This window comes from Hypoxylon trugodes (genome assembly GCF_022578975.1).
Source record: "Hypoxylon trugodes strain CBS 135444 unplaced genomic scaffold F4822scaffold_8, whole genome shotgun sequence".
NCBI classification, from domain to species: Eukaryota; Fungi; Ascomycota; class Sordariomycetes; order Xylariales; family Hypoxylaceae; genus Hypoxylon; species Hypoxylon trugodes.
In genome coordinates, this window is record NW_026250023.1 from 596265 (window position 1) to 619854 (window position 23590).

At 45.4% G+C, this 23590-nt stretch overlaps 6 protein-coding genes across 6 annotated transcripts; 2 read left to right on the forward strand and 4 right to left on the reverse strand.

The window, feature by feature from the left end:
* Nucleotides 1-1046: 1046 nt before the first annotated feature.
* Nucleotides 1047-2646, reverse strand: F4822DRAFT_432147 (uncharacterized protein; the record flags this gene model as incomplete). Its single annotated transcript, XM_051461595.1, has 5 exons — nt 1047-1153; nt 1232-2137; nt 2199-2240; nt 2288-2555; nt 2605-2646. 5 exons carry the CDS (start codon nt 2644-2646, stop codon nt 1047-1049), a joined length of 1365 nt encoding a protein of 454 aa, XP_051311073.1.
* Nucleotides 2647-3499: 853 nt separating this feature from the next.
* Nucleotides 3500-8035, forward strand: F4822DRAFT_340714 (large subunit of L-aminoadipate-semialdehyde dehydrogenase). The gene is made up of 3 exons (XM_051455797.1): nt 3500-4265; nt 4338-5290; nt 5344-8035. The coding sequence occupies exons 1-3, from the start codon at nt 3981-3983 to the stop codon at nt 7637-7639; spliced, it is 3534 nt and encodes a 1177-aa protein (XP_051311074.1). The 5' UTR covers nt 3500-3980; the 3' UTR covers nt 7640-8035.
* Nucleotides 8036-8225: 190 nt separating this feature from the next.
* F4822DRAFT_340643 (glycosyltransferase family 25 protein) lies at nt 8226-9847 on the reverse strand. The gene is made up of 2 exons (XM_051455795.1): nt 9281-9847; nt 8226-9173 (listed from the first exon to the last, which is right to left on the reverse strand). Exons 1-2 carry the CDS (start codon nt 9739-9741, stop codon nt 8432-8434), a joined length of 1203 nt encoding a protein of 400 aa, XP_051311075.1. The 5' UTR covers nt 9742-9847; the 3' UTR covers nt 8226-8431.
* A 991-nt stretch (nt 9848-10838) lies between these two features.
* Nucleotides 10839-12849, reverse strand: F4822DRAFT_340753 (uncharacterized protein). The gene is made up of 2 exons (XM_051455798.1): nt 12355-12849; nt 10839-12288 (listed from the first exon to the last, which is right to left on the reverse strand). Exons 1-2 carry the CDS (start codon nt 12767-12769, stop codon nt 11225-11227), a joined length of 1479 nt encoding a protein of 492 aa, XP_051311076.1. The 5' UTR covers nt 12770-12849; the 3' UTR covers nt 10839-11224.
* Nucleotides 12850-14820: 1971 nt separating this feature from the next.
* On the forward strand, nt 14821-18494 carry F4822DRAFT_340771 (uncharacterized protein). Its single transcript, XM_051455799.1, has 2 exons — nt 14821-17939; nt 17997-18494. The coding sequence occupies exons 1-2, from the start codon at nt 15147-15149 to the stop codon at nt 18321-18323; spliced, it is 3120 nt and encodes a 1039-aa protein (XP_051311077.1). The 5' UTR covers nt 14821-15146; the 3' UTR covers nt 18324-18494.
* A 3579-nt stretch (nt 18495-22073) lies between these two features.
* Nucleotides 22074-23129, reverse strand: F4822DRAFT_432152 (uncharacterized protein; the record flags this gene model as incomplete). The annotated part of the gene is made up of 1 exon (XM_051461596.1): nt 22074-23129. One exon carries the CDS (start codon nt 23127-23129, stop codon nt 22074-22076), a length of 1056 nt encoding a protein of 351 aa, XP_051311078.1.
* Between the last annotated feature and the right edge of the window lie 461 nt (nt 23130-23590).

Genomic DNA, 23590 nt, shown 5'->3' on the forward strand with positions numbered 1-23590 from the left:
ATAATTAAATTTTTAGATAAAAAAACTATTCTTATTTAGGTCCATAAAAAACTTGGTTTTTTTTAAGGTTTTAAATATTTTAATAATTATTTTTTATTTATTTATTTTTTAATAATTTATATAAAATTAAAAATAAATTTTAAATCTAATAATATAAATTATTTATTATTATTTATTTTTTTTTTTAGATTTTTAATATATAATGAAAGATATTTATTTTTAATTATAATTTTATTTAATTATTAATAATTATAAATATTTTTTTATATCATTTCTTTTTTTTTTAGTTTAGGTATCCTATCTTTATTTTTCTTAAATATTAAGAAAATTAGATATCTTATTAATAATTTTAATTTTTATATAAATCCTCTTATTTTTTTATTTTAGAATATAATATATAGGATTTTTGATTTATCTTAATTTAATTAGTAGACTTAATGTAATCTTAAATACTTTCTTTTTTTTAATATAATTTTATAATTATATTAATTATATTTTAATATTTAGATTATCCTAAAATAATTTAAGAAATATTTTTATATATTATTTTTTAATTTTAACTTATTTTTAATTATTTAATTTTTTTTAATTAATTTATTATATTATAAGATATAAAAATATAAAATATTCTTTTATAATTATTATTTTGATTTATTTAAATCAACCTTTTTTTAATATTTAGAGACTGAATTTTCTTTTAATTTATCTTCATAAAATTAATTATATACCTAATTAATTCTTAGATTATTAATTTTAAATTATATTTTTTTTTTTAGAATTATATTATCTTATTACTTTTAAATTAAAACATTTTAAATTAATTAATTTAATAATGATTATACCTTTTTAAGGCATAAGTTCGTTACATATATAAATTTTAATAAAATTAATTTTAATTATATAATAATATTATTATAAAAATCATTAATATTTAATTTAAAATTATATATTTAATATTATTATTATAACATATATAAAAAATAATATAATAATTTAAAAAATCTCAGATATTATGATTTCTTTCATTTTTATAAACATATTAAATCTTAGTTTATTCGAATAAGTTTAGCTGTGTCATACATGTCATCCGCGTTTAACCTATCAACCCCGAGGCTGGCTAACGGCTCCCACATATAATCCCCTGGCAAATTGTCTAGGTAATGTCATATGTTAGTTTCTCTCTCCATATGTCTTCTATTTGGCCGAAGGATGTCAGGTTCCTTGTACTTACAATATCGGACTTTAAGGCCGGCGGAATGCGCATTTTCCACCTGAGATTGCACTTTACTTTTCTCGTCCTCATTGAAATCGTCTGCGCTCCCCGGGCTACCTATCGCCGATTCGAAATCTGCTGAGGCGTAATAGGAGTTCGAACTGGTGTATTTGGCATCCCACTGGTCCACTTTGGCATCATAGAATACATCTCGGTTTGGAACACCATCGCCTGAATCAATTCGATCAAATGGTGCGCTTCCGCTTGCTACCACCGTGATTTGCTTCTCGACAAACTTGCCCTCCTCAAGGTGGCTGAGATAACCGCCATCTCGCAATGGCTGGAGCGCCTTCACGACGGCATCCAGTGTTTCGGTATCAGAAGTCTTGAAATCGACAAGCAACGTGATGCTCTGCTGGGGCTTAGCCTTGTATAGGCCAGTAGTACCGGGTGAACCCCCGTTGTTGTGATCAAGAACCGCTCGTAACGGCTCGATGTACTGAATTGTCAATGTCCTTCCCGGTGTGGGAATGGTGTGTCCGATGATGACATCCCCATTCGAGTAGAAAACATCGGCTTCTATACCAATACAGCCCGCACTCATCGCGGAATATATCGGAATATTGCGAGTGTAGTCGTTATGGCTGTGGCAAGCTGTAGGTTTGACGCTGTTTAAAGAATCCAAAGGCCAAGGGTTTAGAGGTGCGCCAGAACCTTTATTCACACTCTGAGCCTCCAAAGCGGTACCGGAGAACAGTTTGTTAATCGCATCTTGTTTCGGTGGCACTTCATTCCCAAGAGCATGATATGATATGCCATTGGTACCTACTTGCCAAGTGCCTCCTTTAGTGTCGTGATTAGTCTGTCCAGAACACTGGCCGCCATCCACACTCAGTGCAAGGAGGTACTTTGCGCAGTCCTCAGCTGGACAGGTGTCAGTGACTAGTCTCAGCTGATAGCTGCCTGGTAAGGATACTGTACTGACCTGAAATAGTATGGTCCGTCGTCTCTTTATTGTGAACCTCAACTGAAATGGGCGTTAGAAAAGCAAGCTTCCGAGGAGAGTAGACTTACAATATACGAATCCTAAGATGCCATAGGTTGCGGGATCCTTGCCGCCATTTAAGAATACTTCTGTTGCCAATGAAAGATATCCGCTGGGCTTCACAATCTGGCCATTTGCTGCATTGCAGAATGTTTCCACTGCAGTGCTAAATCCTCTGCGCGAATCGGATCCCTGAGCGATTGTGACATCTTCCCTGGGCATCCACACGCTTCCACAACTCGATATGTCATCCGTAGTCTGCGAGCTTGACGCTTTACAGTGGCCAAATGAGATATACTATGTTGTCATTAGCGGGGATTCCAAACGAAGCTTTTGATGATCTAACCATGAATCCAGCGACGGCAACCGCCAATGAAGTAAGCCCCATCTTGAAAATAAGATCTTTATTTCCGATGAAGAGATCGATAGGACCTTGTTAAACAGTAATTCCGACCTCGAACGGCTTTTTAAAATCCGTCAATGGCTTTTTCACAAGTAAAATAAGTAAACCTGCTGCGCCGTACGAGCCAATAGGGGACTACGCACTTAGCTCGTGCGTTGCCTTCCCGGGGGCACATGTGCCTCTTTTAATTACACCTTCCCAATGAGGCAGGCCCCTGTATTCATACATAATACCTAAGTTTATTTTATATATAATTACTCATACGAAATATTTTGTCACTATTTCCGAAGACATGACGGTCTGTAGCGTTTAGTGTTGGCATGTAGGAGGGGACTTGGATGAATGGCCTAAGTTGTCAAGCTCCTAGTTGCTCATGTATTCGTATGCGGCGACGAAATTGAGTAGTTATCGATACTCAGAAACGCGGGCATACTAATGAATTCTCAGCTTGCTGCTGGCTGATCAAGGCGCGGGAACTGACAGAGACAGATATCTTGGTTATGAAAATCTCAGCGAGACATGGATGCATCATATGCCAGTACAAAATGATGTGTGAGAAAGCCACTAAGACACTAAGACACTAGGACTGGCCGTTGTGAGACCATCGCATCCTCTTCCTCTAAGAGGAAGTCCGCACGCCCCGAAATCCTATGCTAGGCGATAATCGGGGTCGAATCAGCAGTTCTCAATAGCGACAACAAAATTATTATCAAACTACTCTCACCAATTTTCAGCTCTGAACCGCGAATTCAGAAATGGGTTACAATTCCATTTAGAGCAAGATGTTGGAATAATAAAAGCAATGGAGAGGGGGCAAGGGGGTATTTACCCAAGTAAGCATTTTCTACCTATTATGAAATATGACGTCAGAGAATCTTTTGCTTATCGATATCGATATCGATATCAATCCTTTATGCGCAAAGCTACATAACATATTAAATAACAATATGTAGGGTGGGTTGTTCCCTTCCTCTAGAAAAATATTTAATCATATAGAAAGTACCTAAGCCGAAGAATTGTACCTAAATTGGAGGTTAATACAACTATTTAAGCAATGCGGTATTGGGTACTCCGCTCTCGGAAGAGGTACAATAATTTTAGGTAGGCGTAGGTAGAGCCTGATGACTGGTACCTACTTTCAATTAACCCCACCGATTAATTTTTTTACGACTCATCCCGCGTTCATTTATTTCACTTATATATGAGTTAAGCTGCCTCTTTTCCCACGCTATTGAAGATCATACCAGCAAAAAGACAACTAGAGACGACGGTGGAATCATATCCATATATGTGAAATTCCGCGTATTAATTCCAACCCAATGGGCTCCTTACCCGACCCGACTACCGACCTTGACTGGTCTGGTTACGTCGGTTCCATCCACGAACGCTTCCAGGCTTCGGCTGAGAATCACCCTGATAGAACATGCGTTCTCGAGACAAGATCCTCAACTACACCCGAGAGACGCTTTACATATCGCCAAATCTATGAAGCAGCCAACACTCTTGCCTGGTACCTTCACAATGCTGGCATCACCAACGGAGACGTAGTCATGATCTGGGCCCATCGATCCGTGGATCTAGTCGTTGCTTTAATGGGTACTTTGGTATGTCATAAACTAAACTATCCGACCCCATTGGTGGGATTTCCTAGCTAACATATACCTCTTTACATCAAGGCATCTGGTGCCACCATGACCGTCTTGGACCCGGCATACCCCCCGGCTAGGCAGAAGATTTACCTTGAGGTATCTCAGCCGCGTGCTCTAGTTAAAATTGGTCGTGCCACAGATGAAAACGGCCCTCTGGCTGGCTTAGTGCAAGACTATATTGACCAAGAGCTTCACCTGAAGGCCCAAGTCCCCGACTTGCGTGTTCTCGACGATGGCACCCTGTTTGGAGGACACGTCGAAGGCCAAGACATCTTCTATGACATCAGAAGTCGTGCATCATCACCCCCCGATGTGGTAGTTGGGCCCGATTCAAACCCGACCCTGTCCTTTACCTCAGGCAGTGAAGGACGGCCAAAAGGAGTACTCGGTCGCCATTTTAGCTTAACCAAATATTTCCCTTGGATGGCTGAGCGTTTCCACCTATCATCTGAGAGCAAATTCACCCTACTCTCCGGCCTCGCCCACGATCCGGTACAGAGGGATATCTTCACACCACTCTTCCTCGGTGCCCAACTTCTGGTCCCAGCCAAGGAAGATATCCAGCACGAGAAACTTGCCGAATGGATGCGTGAAATGAAGCCCACCGTTACACATCTCACGCCAGCCATGGGTCAAATTTTGGTGGGTGGTGCCACTGCCGAATTTCCTAGTCTTGAACACGTTTTCTTCGTCGGTGACGTCCTAACAACAAGACAATGTCGATCCCTCAGAAAACTTGCTGTTAATGCTAACATCATTAACATGTACGGTACTACGGAGACTCAGAGGTCCGTAAGCTACTTCGAAGTTCCAAGCCGAGCTAGAGACCCCGACTTTCTAGGGAAACTAAAGGACACTGTTCCAGCTGGCCAAGGAATGCAGAATGTTCAACTCCTAGTTGTCGACAGAGAAAACCGAACCCGGCTCTGCCAGGTTGGAGAAGTCGGAGAGATCTTTGTTAGGGCCGCCGGCCTTGCTGAGTGAGTCGGATATTATCTCATTATTTATTATTTGCTGATTTTATTGTTTGCAGGGGTTACCTAGGAGACGCTGCTTTGAACGAGCAGAAGTTTTTGATGAACTGGTTTGTTGAAAATGAGAAATGGGTCGAGATAGATAAGAAGACGAGCAAGGATGAGTCTTGGCAGCGATATTACAAGGGACCAAGGGATCGTCTCTATCGTACGGGTGATCTAGGGCGTTACCTTGAATCCGGAGACGTCGAATGTACTGGCCGTGCTGATGATCAAGTCAAAATTCGTGGCTTCCGCATCGAGCTCAACGATATCGACAGTAATCTCAGCCAGAACCCGTTGATCCGGGATTGCAAGACTCTTGTGCGAAGGGACCGTAACGAGGAGCCGATATTGGTAAGCTATCTTGTTCCCGAAGCAGCTGAATGGCGTCGTTGGCTTTCGACCCGAGAATTAGAGGAGGTGGAGGATGATGGTGTTGAGATGGGACCTACACGTGTCTTTTTGAGGAAGTACCGGAGCATGCAAACCGAGGTACGAGATCATTTGAAGTCTCGACTACCGGCTTATTCTGTGCCGAGCATTTATATCGTTCTCGAAAAGCTCCCCTTAAACCCCAATGGCAAGGTTGACAAGCCCAACCTTCCGTTCCCAGACGTCGCCGAGCGCGTCGAGGATGCCTCGGAGGAAGATCTAAAATCATGGCAATCGATGACGATGACAGAGCAAATGGTGGCTCGGAGATGGGCGGACCTCATTCGAGGTTTGAACCCGAAGACGGTTAGACGAGAGAATAACTTCTTTGACCTAGGTGGACATAGTCTTTTGGCCCAGCAATTCCTTCTGGAGATTCGAAAGGCTCTGGGTACGGACGTCTCTATCAATACTTTCTACGAGCATCCGGACCTAGCTGGCTTCAGTTCTCACGTCGAGAAGAGAATCAACAATGCTAGTGGGGTCGAAACAAAACTTGACGATGCTCAAAAAGGCGATCCAGTATATGCACAGTCATTTGACGATTTGACGAATCAACTTGCCGGAACATATCAGTCTGCCAACCTCGAGGATATCGAAAAATCTACGCATCTGACAATTTTCCTCACGGGAGCAACTGGTTTTCTAGGATCATACCTCGTCAAGGATATCCTTGACCGAACATCCCGCGATGTCAAGTTAGTTGCACATGTACGGGGGGTTAAGGATTCAGCAGCGGCACTTCAGCGACTTCGTCGTTCTCTCCAAGGCTACGGCCTGTGGAGCGAAAACTGGGTGGGGAGATTGAGCGCGGTAGTCGGCGACTTATCGAAACCCCGGCTTGGTCTCGACGATCTAACCTGGCAGGAATTAGCACAGGGAGTCGATGTGGTGATACACAATGGAGCCACGGTTCATTGGATTCGAAAGTACCAGGATATGATGGCTTCTAACGTGCTGTCTACTATCGATGCGATGAAACTCTGCAATGAGGGTAAGGCTAAGACCTTTTGTTTCGTAAGCTCGACTAGCGTCCTCGATACCGATTACTACATAAGATTGTCGGAAGAGCAGACCAGAACCGGACAGGGTGCAGTAATGGAGAGTGATGATATGAACGGAAGCCGCATTGGACTGGGCACAGGATATGGACAGACCAAGTGGGCATCAGAACAACTTGTACGAGAGGCTGGAAGACGAGGCCTTCAGGGTTCCGTTGTCCGGCCTGGATATGTACTTGGTGACTCTCAGACTGGTGTCTGCAACGTTGACGACTTTCTGATCCGGATGTTAAAGGGGTGCATACAGCTGGTAGCACGTCCTCGTATCATCAATACCGTCAACGCCGTCCCCGTAAACCACGTTGCTCGAGTGGTTGTTGCCGCCGCTTTGAACCCACTCGAAGGGGGTGTTCACGTAATTCACGTAACCGCCCATCCACGTCTTCGGATGAATGAGTACCTTTCGATACTAGAATACTATGGCTATAAGACGCCAGAAGTCAGTTACGACTCCTGGAAACAGGAATTGGAGAAGTTCGTGTCTGCTGGTGCGCTTGAGAAGGATCAAGAACAGCATGCACTTATGCCATTGGCGCATTTCTGTATGAATGATCTTCCGGCGACCACCCGCGCTCCCGAGTTGGATGACCGCAATGCGGTCTCGGTTTTGAAAGCCGACGCGGAGAGATGGACAGGAATAGACGAGAGTTCCGGTTACGGGATTAATAGAGGGGATGTTGGGAGGTATTTGAGGTATCTGGCTGAGATCAAGTTTATTGGCCAGCCGACAGAGAAGGGAAGACAGTTGCCTGGTATCAGAGCGGATATAGTCCAAGCGCAAGCCATAGGAGGGACAGGAGGTCGCGGTGGTGCTCCTTAATCTAAAAGGGTTCTGTGGTCGGGGTTTTGCCTGCTTTATACGGATAGTTCTTAAGGGAAAAGGTACCTGGGTGTTAGATAGCTCGGGGTAGATAAAAGGCCACGAACAAAAGCTATTAGTTTTTCTCATGTTTCTTTTTTAGGCGACTCCTCCGCCAATACTAACTAGGTAAGATATCGAGCGTTAAGACTGTATGAGGGCTTGTCAAATGTGTGCATCTATACACAATAAATTTGCTAAATATAGACCCAAGAAACAGTCCCTAACTTTCGAATCCAGATCATATGTAGTTGTATAGGCCCAACGAACATTATATACCAAAAAGAAAAAAAAAATTAAGACGTATAATACCTTTACTCTCCCTGGATGAATTATAAACATGTAGGTGCTTGTATATTGGTAGGAAAAGTGATCAATCTCACGGCTTTTGGACAAAAGTACCTGGCTAGTCGTTTGGTTTGTCGTCGCTCCAGCAGATAGTCCTCCTCATCTTGCGGACCGGGATGCCCTCACCTCTTGTGGCCACGTTGCATATAAAACAGTAGCAAGATAGTCGAGCATGGTAAATTTGGTGGTGTACTTGACATCATCCGCGAATCCGATTCTCACTCGACTTCGCGCCCACTCCTTCCTCGAGCACCGAATCTGATCAACTTCGGGCATCGCGCTCTTAGCTTTCTAGAACGCGTATAATCCCCCGTCTAGTAGAATGTAATGTCATGATTCGTCTGTTCCGTTAGTGTTGGGATTCGTGTCTTGCATTGGTCCACTCATTCAGTTTAAGTGGTCCCCTTATTTAAACTGACTCTCCATTCTACTTCCCGTAATCATGTTCTTAATGTTATTCCTTGCGCTCCACACAATATTCTCCGTGCTGCCTTTCTCGCGAACTTGCCCGTCGGAAACAGTTTGGATATCGCTATCTCCATTAACAAGACCTTTGGCTTTGTGGTGGAAGAAGATTGGGGGTGTTACGCTAATACATTTGGCATCGAGTCCACGGTCACCGGCTACGGAAAGATCTTCCACACCCCATGTTGAGACAGCTCGTCTGCAGAGCCCAGCAAGAGCATTGTCGAAAGGGCCTGTAAGGTGATCTACTGACAGGTCGAATAGGACTTTACGAGCCCCTCTCTGAGAAAGAGCATATGCAAAGGTACAGATAGGAGCGCCAGTGATATGGACCCAGCGTGTAAATTCGGGGCTATTTTTGAAATCGACAAGTCCGGTGACTCTATTTTTGGGGGGTACTGTGGCATCTTTTTCAATAACGAACTTGCGAGACATGTATCGGATGCCGGGATCGTTAGTAGGCTTTTCTTTGTTTTCATCAAGTGTCTCAGGAAACACTTCGCCGCAGTGCCCAAGCCACATGAGGTCCCAGTCGTTGCCGTACGGTGAGTCGGGCTTCGAGGCCGAGGAAAGGAGAGCTCGGGCACCTTGCGCAACTCTTTCTAATTGAGGTTTCAATCGTACATCCCAATCCATGTCATCTTCCATGATGAGAGCCGAGCCAAGATCTTCTTCGATGATCCTATACGTAACTAGTTAGTCAAGACGCTTGCGCGTGCCCAAGGTTCGCCTTCGTAGTTTAATAGGTTTAAGAAAACGTAGGGATTGTGAGACCCTTATTCCACATACCTGCGAACTGCATTCATATGTCCTCTCCAGCTTCCCAGGTTTGTTTCCCATAGCTTTTTTCTGTCAGCGCCAAAAGGTACAGCCTTGTCTGGTACTGCTTCCCCTCTAACGCCATCAATCCATTCTACATTGAATCCCGTCAAGGCACTTGTAAGTGCGATGGCATCGCGCTTGTCGCTTCGCTCTGGGAGGCCGACGACGAATACTTTCTCGAAACCTAGGGTCTCGTTGCCGACACGATTGATGTCAGCGGGGGATGCGTGGCCTTTATAGTCTTTGCCATAGAATCGATCGGCCTTCCTCAGGGAAGTCTTAACTAGAGGAGATTGGGAAGCGCTGCGACCGGTAGAGTGGAGATCGATGTGCGTAGATCGTGGGGTGAAGAGGACGAAGCAGAGGACGAGGAAAAAGGCAGCGATGCCAATTACAATGTGTCTTGGCGGTTGGTGGAGGGCTGCCATTTTTGAAAAAAGCCAAGTATATTAAACGTAACGAATGCGCCGTCAGACGGGTTACCTACCTAGGTATATAAGTAGCGATAATTTTTAAGGAGTAATTAACAAAAATGAGGATAAGGGTATCATGACACATAAAAGGGAAAATACATTTAGGAAGTGAGGAAGCAACCAAAAAAATAATAATAGTAATAATCAGGAAATCATGATTTTGTATTATGATTATTATTTTTTTTTTTTTTCTCTTCGCGATGAGCGCCCTCCGAACTACTACTACTGGACCAAAGGCGAAGGGGTTTTATTATGTATCTAACTTAACATGTAAAGTCGGAAGAGAAGAATCATCCAACCAGCATGCCTACTTTGGTACTTTACAAGGATTATTTCTTTCCCTTCGCCGATCTACTTAGGTAATCAATCTCATGTAGAATACAGACATTATAAGGTGGGAAGGTACACTAGATGCTTATATACTGTAGCGAATGCGCTAATATACTTGAAGCACTAGCAAATCCCTAAATGCGAACCGTTCTAATTTTACCCTGTTAGGTAGGTACATATGTACCTCTAGTCTTGTCACCCCACTATCTTCATGGGTGCTCCCCTCCCCCTTTCTTTTTTTCATCATTCATCAGTGAGTACCATTTCATGATGAATGTTTGCTATAATATTGAATTTATTATGTACTTGCAGTGTTTATTTCCTACATGCATATGAAATAGAAACGGAAAAGCCATCCATATAGATTATTAATTATTCAGGTATCAACAATCTTGTCGTCTAACAAACCCTACTGCAGTATGGGATGGAGGCCTCCAAGCTGGATTATCAATACCTACTTAGGTAGGTAGAGATAGACTTATTAACCGGTATTCACGGGCCAAAACTTTTGCATGTGTATGAGGTAGAAGTATGGTCATTTCAAGAATCTATCAGCAGCTTAGCTCCTAAGCACCTATGCGTCTATAGTGTACGACTTCCCGCAGTGTACATCAAGGGGTATCTCATTTCCGTGAAATCATCCCAACTCGCCCTCCGCCCATTTCCGAAATTCACCAACAAAAGATATGTATATTACATAGTGGCCATAACGCCAGTCAATCCTGTAAAGACCATCCTATCTTTCCGTGACCAATATGTATCCCGGACCACCCGCCTTGATGCAATCGTTACCTGGTCGTCATTTAATCCGGTCGTAATATCATCCTAACCATGAAGTATCCATATATCTGTTGAAACGCAATCAACTTGAGAATTGGCAGGCTCGTGTATTGTATGTCGAGATAATTCTAGTACATCTTCTAAGGCAAAGCCCACGGGACTCCATAAATCGAAAAGTACGAAAAACTTCAAATTGGGAGATGCAGTGAAAATAAGTATGCTGATCGTGATAGTCGAAATAGGCAGATCAAACGCGCAAGATCCGGGAAATGAGAGAGTTGTAGCGCGACGGTTTGCTGATTTGGTGAAAATGATTCTTAGAACAGAGCTAACCCTGGAAAATATCATCCCCATTTTGTATTTCCCCAAGGAAATCGTCCAAAAGAATGACTCTGAACTGATGGCCGTAGTGGTGAAGGAAGCTAGCATTCGTCCATGATGAGGAGAGGGAACATTTCCAGGCGATTAGTTCAACCTTCCATCCTTTGTTGAGCGCCCGGATCACGTACTCGAGGAAGCCATCCGAGAATTCGGCTTCGGCTGCGTCACCCGTGGCTAGCACAATTGTCCCAGGCGTCTCCATGTAGTCATACATGCTCGTCATCATATTCAGGTGAATATTCTCATCTACTCCCTGCTCGCTATTACGTAGGCCGGATGCGCAAGATCCATGGCTCCCCTCCATACTAAGGTTGATAGAGTCATCTGAGTGGCCATCCGGCGGTGTTCTCTCACGGCGCTTTATTTTGTTCCGGGAGCGCCTCCGCTTTGGGACTCGGGTAAATATGTTCATATCGTAGCCCAAACTTTCCGCCTCCAGAAAGTAGTAGGGCCATTGTGCTCGTGGGTCTTTCGAAATACCACCGCCAGTAGATCCCGCAAGAACTTTCCTTAGTACATATCTTCCACGCACCATAATAGTCGACAACGCCTTGAATGAGAAGTGAGGGAAAGTTATGCGTTGACTTTGTGGGATGCCCTTCGAGATCCTATAGGAATCACAGAAGCCGATGAAAATGTTGGACATATCGATAAAGATGTGGAGGTTAGTCTCAATTCCCGAATGAAAGACTAGGTCCATATTAGCATGATATGTGATTTTTTGCAAGAAACGTTCGCGAATGGCGTCGGTAGGTGAGCACTCTGCAGTACGCCCGGTAGATTGGGCGTTGGGTTTGGGGATCTCGTGACGTCGTGGTTGGTTGATATTAGCCTGAACAAACTCTGGATCTTGGGTTTTGTCGCTGGCTTTAAGGGCTGCTAGCAAGTCCCAGTACTGATATTTCTCACTTATATCAATTGCAGTTGATAATGACAACTTTCCACCGCGTACTAATATGAGAATATCGCTAGGCGTCACGGGATTCGCCGAGGAATCGGCGGTGGTCGGCACTAACGAGGTACGTGTTAGACGCGATGCGGATGCCGCTCGCTAAGGTACAAGTAGGAGGTACTTACAACGGCTGCCGGTTCGTAGGCTGGCACCAGTCCCTAAAGAGGACGTCGTGTGTGTTAGAGGTTGTCGTTTGATCGTAGCAACTTCTTCTTGCTCACTGTCGTCAAAGCGGCGTCTCCTAATGTGCTCGTGAGCGCTACCGTGACGGGTAGCATCTCGATGCTCGGCGCTTAGAATGGGTGATGTTGTTACGGAGGTATCTAGAGTCCGTTCAGATACTAAAGAAGGGAGACTAGCGGGAGTCGAAGATGAGCTGCGTGGGCTGAATATGTCACATAGACCATCTCCAAGTCCAAAAGGAGATGAAAACCCCGCGCCTCGAGAGCAACTAGGGTTTGGCCTCGTTGTAAATTGCTTCGCTTTCGGAGTTGACGGCATGACTCTGACATCTCTGCTATGTGTACTCTGAAGCAACATGCTTGGAAAGTGGTACAATAAGAAAATGAAAGTAAAACAGTAAACTTGAAGGCGTATGTATTGTCGAATTAGACTTGCTAGGTGTTAGCTTGAGATTCCAGATATAAAAAAAAAAGGATATTTGAAGTGGAAAGACGGTTAGTTGTGTGATAACGATGTGTGCATGCGGGACGCGCAGCGAAACTAGCAGAAAATCCCATCGTTCAACATTCATCGCATCCGACATTTGGCAGGCAGACGTGAGGTTTTTAGCGAGATAAATATTGGATTAACTGGTAGCGATGTGTATTTTGGAGAACCCGATAAGTTGTAGTTGAAAAAAAGGACTTACGAGATTATAGAGTAGATGAATATATGCGGTGGCGTTGGTTAATGTCTGTGGAAGAATCTCCGAGAACTCCCATTCTGCTTAAGGAAAAAAAAAAAGTCCAATGAAATAGGAAACTGATGAGTACAGAAGGAATAGAAATTTTTAAATAATATTGAATGGGGATTAGGATTATTTGCGTTGCTGATTTTGATGGTTGATGGTTGATGACGACAAAAGATATTGATAACATTTGAACCTATGCGAATGCGGTAACGTAGTTTTAGAAGAGTCAATCCAACCCAATGCCTACGCAGTGGGGTCAGCCTCATTTCTCCATAGATTTCCAGCGTTCCGGACTGGATTTGTCCCCATACTTTTCTATACCATACCTATTTGGGCTATCACTTACGACATATGTATATAGCACTTTTGCCTTTGGGAGGGGATGGCAAGTAGAGCGCGTATGTCCGAGGGTTTATTTATTGTAGTAGATCTTGATTCAAAATTATGGGTAATCTGATCTTGTTGATTTTATTATGTCTTACTTAGGTACCTAGTTGGTAGCAACTTTATCCTAGTACTTGGCCACTAATTTCTGATTAGTTAAAAAACTTGAAGTTAGGTAGGGACTTCCATATCTTCTAGATTATCGCCCGATATGACTTAATGTAGATGCTGTACATATCATTACTGTAATACCAAGATTAATCTGTACTTCATAACATATATCAAAATCAAATACAACTCGCCTAAACGTCAAGTTAAAATGCGACAAAGAGTTCGAAGGGATGAATCACATATGTTGGACGACTAATAAAAAAGGTTGCCGAAAGGAAAGGAAAAAAAAATTGGCCACCTGCTGACTGCCCTTGTCATTTCTGAATGGAATTTTCCTACAAATGCCATTTTCCAGAAGGAGGGGCGGGGCATCTGCGTATCAACTGGCCAGGGGGAACAAGACCCAGCAGCAGCCCCGCAAATTACTTTGTGTAAACGGAACACCCTACCGTAAATATCTGTGCAGCCGGGTAACATTCCGTTTCACTCCACCTGACCTTGATCCGCCTGTTAGGAAGGGATCTATGGATAGATGTGGGTATCATGCAACGGTATCCCCGCTATTATCTAGATGCAGGTAACCACTACCAGCTAAATCTACCGTCCAATACGGGGGGCCATGAGACCCAAGACAGAGGGAAGACCCGCGCTAGCTCGATCAATTGATTTGATCGTAGTTTAGTAGTCTAGTACGGAATACAACCGCATACCTCTCTCCTACTTCAACTTTTACCCCGGTCGGTCAAATTTACTCTCAACCCTCAACTCTCCCCATCACCTTCGAGACGAGACTTGGACAAAGCAGGGTGACCTAGATCACTTGTTGGCCTCACCATCACCATCACCATCATCGTAACGATCGCCCTTATCGCCGCCGTAGCCAGCCGAACCTTTATTCGAAATTGAACTTCGCGCGGGGTGACCACCCATTTCCGTTATTGAGACGGAAAGGCGAAATCACCACCACCTTGCACGCCTGTCCGCTCGGATGTTCGCTCGTTGTCGGTCATCACTAGTATCTATTCTTGCACCACACCATTTCGAGGGCCGACATCAGGTCCAAATGCAGTCGCCCGTTGAACTAAAAGTCGTCTATCTAACCTCTCGTCATTCATAGACCCCATGGGTTTTACCTTGGGCTTCTTGTCCGAATGAGGTCCGGTTTTTCCTTGGAAGCCGTCTACAGCGCACGAGTCCCAGCGTTATCTTCCCTGGTTGTCTTAGCCAACATCTCCTTCGAGCTATTTACCATCTATGTATCACACATTATTCGAGTCGAACCCTAGTACAACCTCGAGTGTTGCCACTCTTATTACCTACCAACGTCTTCGCTTATGATAGCTATTTATCACTGACTATATCACTCGACTCTTCCCTCGTGACTTACCATTCTCCGTCCGATTCGAAGCTCGTTGCTACATCTAGGCAGTGCGACTGTTAAGACGACTAAAGTGCAAAGACCTCGCGACCCGAAGCACGCCGGTTTTTCGTATAATAGATGTGGTTGAGATGGACAACTTCTTCGGCAATCAGCTCTCTCAAGAGGAGCTGCAGCGCCGCCATGCACAGCAACGTAGCCAAAGGCGCCAGGCTACCGCGATGAACCAACAAAGCCAGCAGCCCCAGTACTGTTCCGTCACGGGCGCAAACCCGGAACCCCCCTTAGTAGGTGCCGACTCGCTCGACGATATCATTCGTAGCAACTCTCAGGAGTTGCATAGACGGCGAAGCCTGCCTCAGCAATTTCCAGGCCAAATGTCACAAACAGAGCCTGATCGTAGGATGTCGATGATGGAGTTTGGTAACGGCGATAATTCTTTCAGGGATTATCCCTTTGGAGTTATGTCCAACTCATCTGCTGACGCTATGAACACCGGCTTTCCCAATCTCAATACCAATATAACCCTACCAGGGACCTCAGCCAGTTTCTCTTCTCCAACCATGCTCGCCGATGATTTCTCAACGCTCTCGCCAGATATGGTGGGCAACATGATTGCCTTCTCTAACATGAACATGGGTCAAATAGGCGCTGATCCTTCTATGAATATGTTTACGTCAGCCACCACAATGCCTAACACATTCCCCTCAAATTCCATGGAAGGATTGTCGACTGAATTCAACATGGACATATCTAGCGAGGGCGACGCCTTGGGTGCTGTGGCCGCCAACTCTGCGACCGGCATGCCCGTTGATACTGGAGACGATAGCATCATGAGTACTTCTCCACAATTCTCCCCACCTACCCAGCACAACCACCAACAGGCAAGCCTTGGTATTGATACTACTATGAATGGGTTTCAACCTAGTATCTCGCCGCAGTCCTCTGCGCAGGTGCCGCCCCAGACCCTTGTATCATCTACGCCTTCGTATGAATCCCCCATGGCAACTACGACGGAAACAACCCCAGAGAGTGCTGCTCCCTCTCAACCAGTTACCTCGGCCAATCCCGGGATGAACTCTCAGCCCACTAAGGAGAAAACCATTTATTCTAAAAGTGGCTTTGATATGCTAAGGGCTCTTTGGCTCGTGGCTACGCGGAAGAGCCCGCAAGTAAACCTTGGCGCCGTGGATATGTCCTGTGCCTTTGTTGTCTGTGATGTCACGATGAATGATTGCCCTATCATATACGTTTCGGACAATTTTCAGAATCTGACTGGTTACAATCAACACGAGATCGTTGGTCAGAATTGTCGTTTCCTCCAAGCGCCAGATGGTAAGGTCGAAGCGGGTACGAAACGTGAGTTCGTTGACAATGGAGCGGTCTACAACCTCAAGCAAAAGATTGCAGAGGGCAAGGAAGTCCAGCAAAGCTTGATCAACTACCGAAAGGGGGGAAAGCCATTCTTGAATCTACTAACCATGATACCTATCCCGTGGGATACTTCCGAAATCAGATACATCATTGGGTTCCAGATCGACCTTGTTGAATGTCCTGACGCCATCGCCTCACACCAGGGCCCCGGTACTATGAAGGTAAATTATAAACACAGTGATATCGGTCAGTACATTTGGACCCCGCCGGCATCAAGTCAATGGGAACCAGAGAATGGGCAAACACTTGGAGTGGACGACGTGTCTACCCTGCTGCAACAATTCAATCCGAAAGGATCTGTGTCCGATTGGCATCGACAATCATGGGATAAGATGATATTGGAGAATGTTGATGATGTTGTTCACGTATTATCTTTGAAAGGGTTGTTCCTATACCTGTCGCCATCTTGCAAGCGGATACTTGAATACGATGCTACTGAGCTGGTGGGAAGTTCCATCTCGTCGATATCTCACCCTTCGGATATCGTCCCTGTTACCCGAGAACTCAAAGATGCCACCAATGGAAGCTCAGTGAACATAGTGTTCCGCATACGAAGAAAACAAAATGGCTATACTTGGTTTGAAAGCCATGGTTCTCTATTTGTTGAGCAAGGGAAGGGTCGAAAATGCATAATTCTCGTCGGCCGAAAACGTCCAGTCTTTGCACTCAGTCGACGTGAGCTGGAATCGAATGGTGGCATCGGCGACAGTGAATTATGGACAAAACTCTCCACCTCCGGCATGTTTTTATTCGTCTCGGCTAATGTCCGATCCTTATTGGATCTGCAACCAGAAAGCCTAGTGGGAACCAGCATTCAGGAGCTAATGCGTAAAGAATCTCGAGCCGAGTTTGGGCGTTCCATTGAAAAAGCAAGGAGAGGGCGCATAGTGACTTGCAAACACGAGGTACAAAACCGCCGAGGCCAGGTTCTCCAAGCCCATACTATAATGTATCCAGGCGATGCTTCAGAGGGTCAGAAGCCGACATTTTTACTTGCTCAGACCAAGCTAGTCAAGGCCTCTTCACGAGCAACCGGACCGGCCGTGTCTACCTTATCAGGCAGGCAAGGTTCCGCAGCTCATTCGTCTAACGATCCGAAGACGATGACTGGTTTCGCCGTGCTGCAAGGCGGTCATATGCCCGATGAGCAGCGTACTGGTGTTCTATCCGCAGCTGCGGGCGGAAGCATGGCCCCTGGTAATCAAGATAGGGCACTGGCCTCCGACGACAACATTTTCGACGAACTCAAGACAACAAGATGTACTAGTTGGCAGTATGAATTACGGCAAATGGAGAAAGTGAATCGTGTGCTGGCTGAAGAGTTGCATGGGCTTTTGTCTAACAAGAAGAAGCGCAAGCGTAGAAAGGGGGTTGGAAATTTTGTACGGGATTGTGCCAATTGCCACACTCGCAACACGCCCGAGTGGCGAAGAGGTCCGAGTGGCCAGAGGGACCTATGTAACAGCTGCGGCCTTAGGTGGGCAAAGCAGGTTGGTAGTTTTCCTCATTTCCAATGGATAGTATCTTAAACTAACCACACATAACAGACGGGCAGGGTCTCTCCACGAAATTCTTCTCGTGGGGGCAACGGCGACGCGGCAAGTAAGAAATCCAACTCGCCTGTGCACTCATCCCCATTGCAACGAGAACTTCCCACGGTCGAGATCACTGAGCAGCCTTCCGAGACGGATACCAGCACAACGGTGAATAGATCTTCTGGATCTAGTGCGGTTCCTACGCCCAGCAGCGTCAATACAACGCCAACAGGTTCCAGGGCCTTTACAATGCCTCCCCCGAGCCAACCTCTTCTTGGGAGTGGTGTCATCGGTAGTGAAATGACCGCCATCCAAGAAGAACGGGAGGTAAGCATGTAAAAGAAAAAGCCTCCTGCGATGTCTTCTTTCCGTTCTATCCGATTCTGATTCTTACCCTTTTATACGATTCTATTTATGATTGTGCAGAGATACCACCCAAAACCCGTTTCTTCACTCTGTTTTCTCTTTCTCTCACTTTGTTTCCGCAGCGGCAAAACTTGATATGAGTGTTCGATAGACGGATATGAAGACTTCTACACGAGATACCTCCCCTCAATGGGCCATTGCCGAGGAGACTGGATGCATATACGTGGCGTCGAGTGCCTTGTAGTTAGGCGTTTCTTTGCTTTTTTCGTTGTTTCTTTCTGTTATTTCTTACCCTGATGGATTGCTACGTGCTATCAAAAATTATCTAGCTTTGCAAGATTGCTTCGTTTGCGGATGGTACACGGAAGGGTAAATGGTATAGGCTGGAATGGGACTATGGCTGGCCGAGGCACCAGCCTCGAGAGCTCGCATCGCCGATGGGATATGCATTGGTACGTTTTGGGAAATTCGGCATGATTTAAGTGTTGCTGGGTCTGGCTGGGAATCCGAGGCTGCATTGGTGGAGCGGCGACTAGGAGCTTGTACTCTGTGATGCCCTCGTCGTATGATGGGTTGTTTTGGTTGGCCACGCACTTTGCTATGTTGAGACGACGTACACGAATATGAATGCTACCTTCCTATCTAGAAAACAAATAAAATTCGCCTTTGGTCATTTTTGGACCTAACTAATTAGAATGTGTGTCCGTCGTAAGCTCTGCGTAGTTTAGGCGGCTTTTTAGCAACTGTTTCTATGTTGCAACGAATGAATTCGAATTCGGTGTGTATTTCTGGTATCAAGACTTACCAGGACCCCAATACTCATTGGGTCGATTCACAAGTGTAGATGAATAAGACCGCAACTCTTGCATTATCGCGGGTACCAAACGTTGACGCCGCAGCCATATATGTCTAGGTACAGGTTTTGAGAAGAGAAAAGGGGGTACGTGTGCATTGATGGCACCTATAGGTGAGTTGGCTAATATAGTAACGATTTTGTTAGCTACACCCAACCACTTGAGATATGAAAACGTGTTAATATTGGCGCTTGTGTCAACTCAGAGGAGTATCGCTATCGTCGTATCTTTGGTACAGCTGCTAGCTTCGTTGCGGCTGCCTAGGGCCGGTTCTCGTTCTCAATCGAATCCCGTTCCTGTTCTCCCCTCTAAAATACAGCCAGCGGGCGTGGTTGTTGCACTAGGAGACAGTCCTAACAAGTCCATCGTTGCTCTACCTTGCCTGACGGGGAAATGACTGCATTATGCACACAGCCTCTTCATCCGTTGCGTGCGTCAGCTCGCTAATACGGGACGTGACACCAAATGGTTAAGGGAATATGAGCATTCTGCACTAGCACCTACGTATCGGAGCTGTGGGCTGTGGCGAGACATGAGATAAAAAGAGCCGATAGGCGGATTTGAAATTTTAATTGGCGAGAGGGCAGACGTATAGATGGTTGGTGTGATATACTAACAGGGCGATATTTTATGATGGATGAACGGGACTTCGATTCTACGCATACCATTTAAGCTTACCTGATCCAGGTAGCATTCGATGGTAGATTATCGTAGGATTGGTAACTCAAAGGTTGATATTCTTGCATTCAGATAGCGTCCAAGGATCAAGATGCGGTAACAGGACGCCTAGGGCAGAATAAGTTAAATGTGCTAACAAGATAATACATAGCCTCTTCTGCTTCGACCCTCTTAACTTGACCGCGCCTTGAAGATATCATTCGTGCAGGTCACTGCCGCTGTTGTTGCTGCCGTTGCTGCATGATGAATGCTGCGCCGTAACAAGACATGACAATTTAAAGCTACCCCTTGCTGTTGTAGTGAGGTAGTTCGATCATTTTATGCTTGAATCATCTCGTCGTTCCTCGGTCTGCACTTATAGCAAGAGGGTCTAAGGTATAATAATCTCCAGCTCCTGAAGATGTAACACTATTCGTCCATTTCCGGGCTCTACCGTAGGATTTTCAGGGTATCCGAATGTTTTCGTGCGGCACAGCATTGGTTTTGATCGAAACTACTATACTAACATATGGTCCAGATCATGCTCCCCATCACCGGTGAGAAATTCATCAAGCATAGTAACATTATGAAACGTTATGAATGGGAACTATAATATGATGGATATATTAATTTCGGCGAATATAGATGGTATAAATCTCGGATTCGGGTCGATGTTCTCGAAGTCTTCTGGGGTATTGATCGGCTAGAGAGCCCTGTAAGAGTTTGGTCCTCCTGGAGAGATCACCCTTGTAGGCTCCGCATGGGATGCTAGTGTCCATCATCGAATCGGCTGCGTTGTCGGCGCCTTTTCGGGGCGAGACGCCATATATGGCTTACCTGTGACATTGTAGATCTTGATTTTATGTTTGGAAAGCTATCTGTTTCATTTATTCGATGACCAGATGTAAGCTCGAGGTTGCAGTGACAATACACGTTTCATACCTACTTGCCAACCTAGGCTGCCTAGGGTAGCTACGCAGATGGTGACAGCCACACCCAAATAGTTAATATTCTAGCCTTTACATACACGTATGACTGCCGCGGAAGTAGAAATACTAAATTTAGAAGAGTTGTTGATTTAGAGTAGATCATTTCTCTAGCTACAGTACGTACATAGCGATCATCTACGCCCCAGACGTGTGGGGGTCGTTCCAGGTAAAACTGGGTCCAGCGTTGCACTGCCGTCCATTCAGGGGCAAGAAATCATAAGTGGACACAACGAGAATATCAGAGGCGAGGCCATTGGAAAGTTAACCCCCGCATGCTTACGCGATCATCATCTTGTTATTAGCAGCATCAGCGAGGCCAAGGCTTTTTGATGATCATACGGAACTCATCTTACCATCATGATGTCTTTCTCTATAACTGTTAGGATCTTGAGTTTGTGGTTAGTTTACTATTGGCTTAAATGCTAAGGAAAAGCATGATAGTGGTTTAGGAGAGGAAACGTACCGATACGACTATACAATGATTCAAGGGTACATGGCCTGCTTACATTCACACGTCCACATAGAGGAAATGTAGTTCGTCTAGAAACTCCAATGAGCATGCCACGGCATCTACTAAAACCTCTTCTTGCTACTGTGGGCAATACATTATATCATGGTGAAGCCATCTCGCTTACTTGTGCTTGAGTAATTAGAGTCCCTCCTGTAAGGAGATAACCGGCGGAATGTAATATGATACATTATAACTATACTATATGACGATCAATGGAACAAGAGCAAAATATTACACCCGTTCTTAGAGAATTAGAGAATCTAAAATTCCTAGCTCCACGGGGTTTTAAGATAAGTCGTTGTCGTACTTAGTAGAACTACGAGAAGGGTGTGTAACATAGAGCAAACAATCAAATATAAATGGTCATGGTCTAACAAGAACCATGATTGACATTGGTACTTAAACATATTGGTCTCATTCGACCTATGGGGAATGGCGATCTTATGCCGTCCGAGACCCATTACCTTCCGTGGGAATATCCTCCGCAGTGTTCTCTACCGACACCGCTAAAACAAACCCTTATCCTAAACGCCCAATGTTATGCAAATGCTTCAACTCAGTCGCCCTCCGCACGTAGCACTACTGGTGCCAAAACGCTATATGCGATGTTTCTCTTTCCCTTTGGCTTGAAGTCGAACACGGCCCAATTCACGCACCCTGCTTCGGGTAGCGTCGTACCCCGTATGATGCGGTTCTAGCGTACTCCCATGTGTCATCTTTCCAACCATAACTCTTCCGATCTTGTTGTTAACGATCTCTGCAAAGGCCGGCTAAAACTCTGGGCTGGGCTCGACGTGCGCGACATGGGCGACACAATACCATGGAAGTTAGGCAACGGCTCTTCACTAGACGCCAAGGCCAAAGGCGGTTCGGAACCTGATAACAACATGGCCTCGGTCATTGTCAATGGTCGTCCATCGTCACCCTCTTCGCCCTCCTCTTGTGGCCACCACTGCTCTACGGACTCTCGTGAACCCTGATACCACCATTGATTTTCAAACCCGTTGTCCACCGTCATCATAGCCGTGGATAGTGACTCGAGCTCTCGAACTCTTTCCGGGTCTTCGTTGCGAGGCCCCTCCGCGGATACTGAAACTGTCGTCGGTTCGTCCATGTAGTGAATATCATCCTCCTCGTCATCACCTTGAATATCTCCCGGCCATGCCCACGCAGACCATGGTAATCCGTCTTCGCCTAATCGGAATTGACTAGGTGGTGCCGGCAATGCTTTCCATGTATTTGATGAATCCCCACTGGCCTGTGAACGGTGTTGGAGTAGGGCAGAAGAAGATGTATTCTGAACATCCCATGGGCTGTCATTAAATGGCGGTGGAGCCGATCTCCCTCGTTCATGCAACATCCCTCGACCCTCAGCTCTTGACCCGACCCTCGGCCGAGCCCTTAGTTGTTCGCTGGGTTGGTCGGTACTTTGGCCACGGGAACGTCCAGAGTCGCGTGTGTGAGCCGACGTATGTGAATGCTGAGCATGGTGTTGGCGACTTTGCTGTCGCTGTTGCTGCTGCCGGCTTGCGTGATGGTGGCGCGAATCGGGGGCAGATAAGAAATTGGTATTTGCGGGCGGTACTTGGCGAGGAAAGTTTCCTGAATCCCTCGCATTCTTCAAGTTACGTGACATATAAGTCACTGTGTGGGTCTGAGGTGGGCGCCGTTGAGTCCATGATACACCAAAGGCGAGTTGTACAAAAATTTGCGGCTTGCTGATGTTACTGCGTTCATTTTGCGTTGAATTGTTTTGATCTTGACCCATGTTGATAGGTTCCGTCCTCCACATTCTTCTTCTTCTTCAAGAGTGCAAAGGTGACAGATAGAGAGCAGTATGGGAATTACCAAGTCGGGTCAACAGGATGACTGGGACTTGATAAAGAGGAGAGAACTAGGAGACGACCGCGGCTACACCGTCGTCAGTAGGGCAAGGTGGGTGAGCCGCTAATACCGTGCCAAGCGGTTGACGCGAGACGGTCGAAAAGGGCAGCTCGGCGCGCGGCCAACCAAAAATACTAGATGGCTTTGATTTTTTTTCCCACTCGCTGTGGGGATTCCTCTGTCATGCAATGATCTCTGGTACAGATATACAAAAGGAGCTAAGATGATCTGAGTAGGCTTTTAGCGGAGTAAGTAATGCAACAAATAAGATAAATAAGCCTCAGGAGATAAATGCGGTTCCGACTAAGCCTCCAAAAGGTATGGATCAAGTAATTCGGAGGCGAG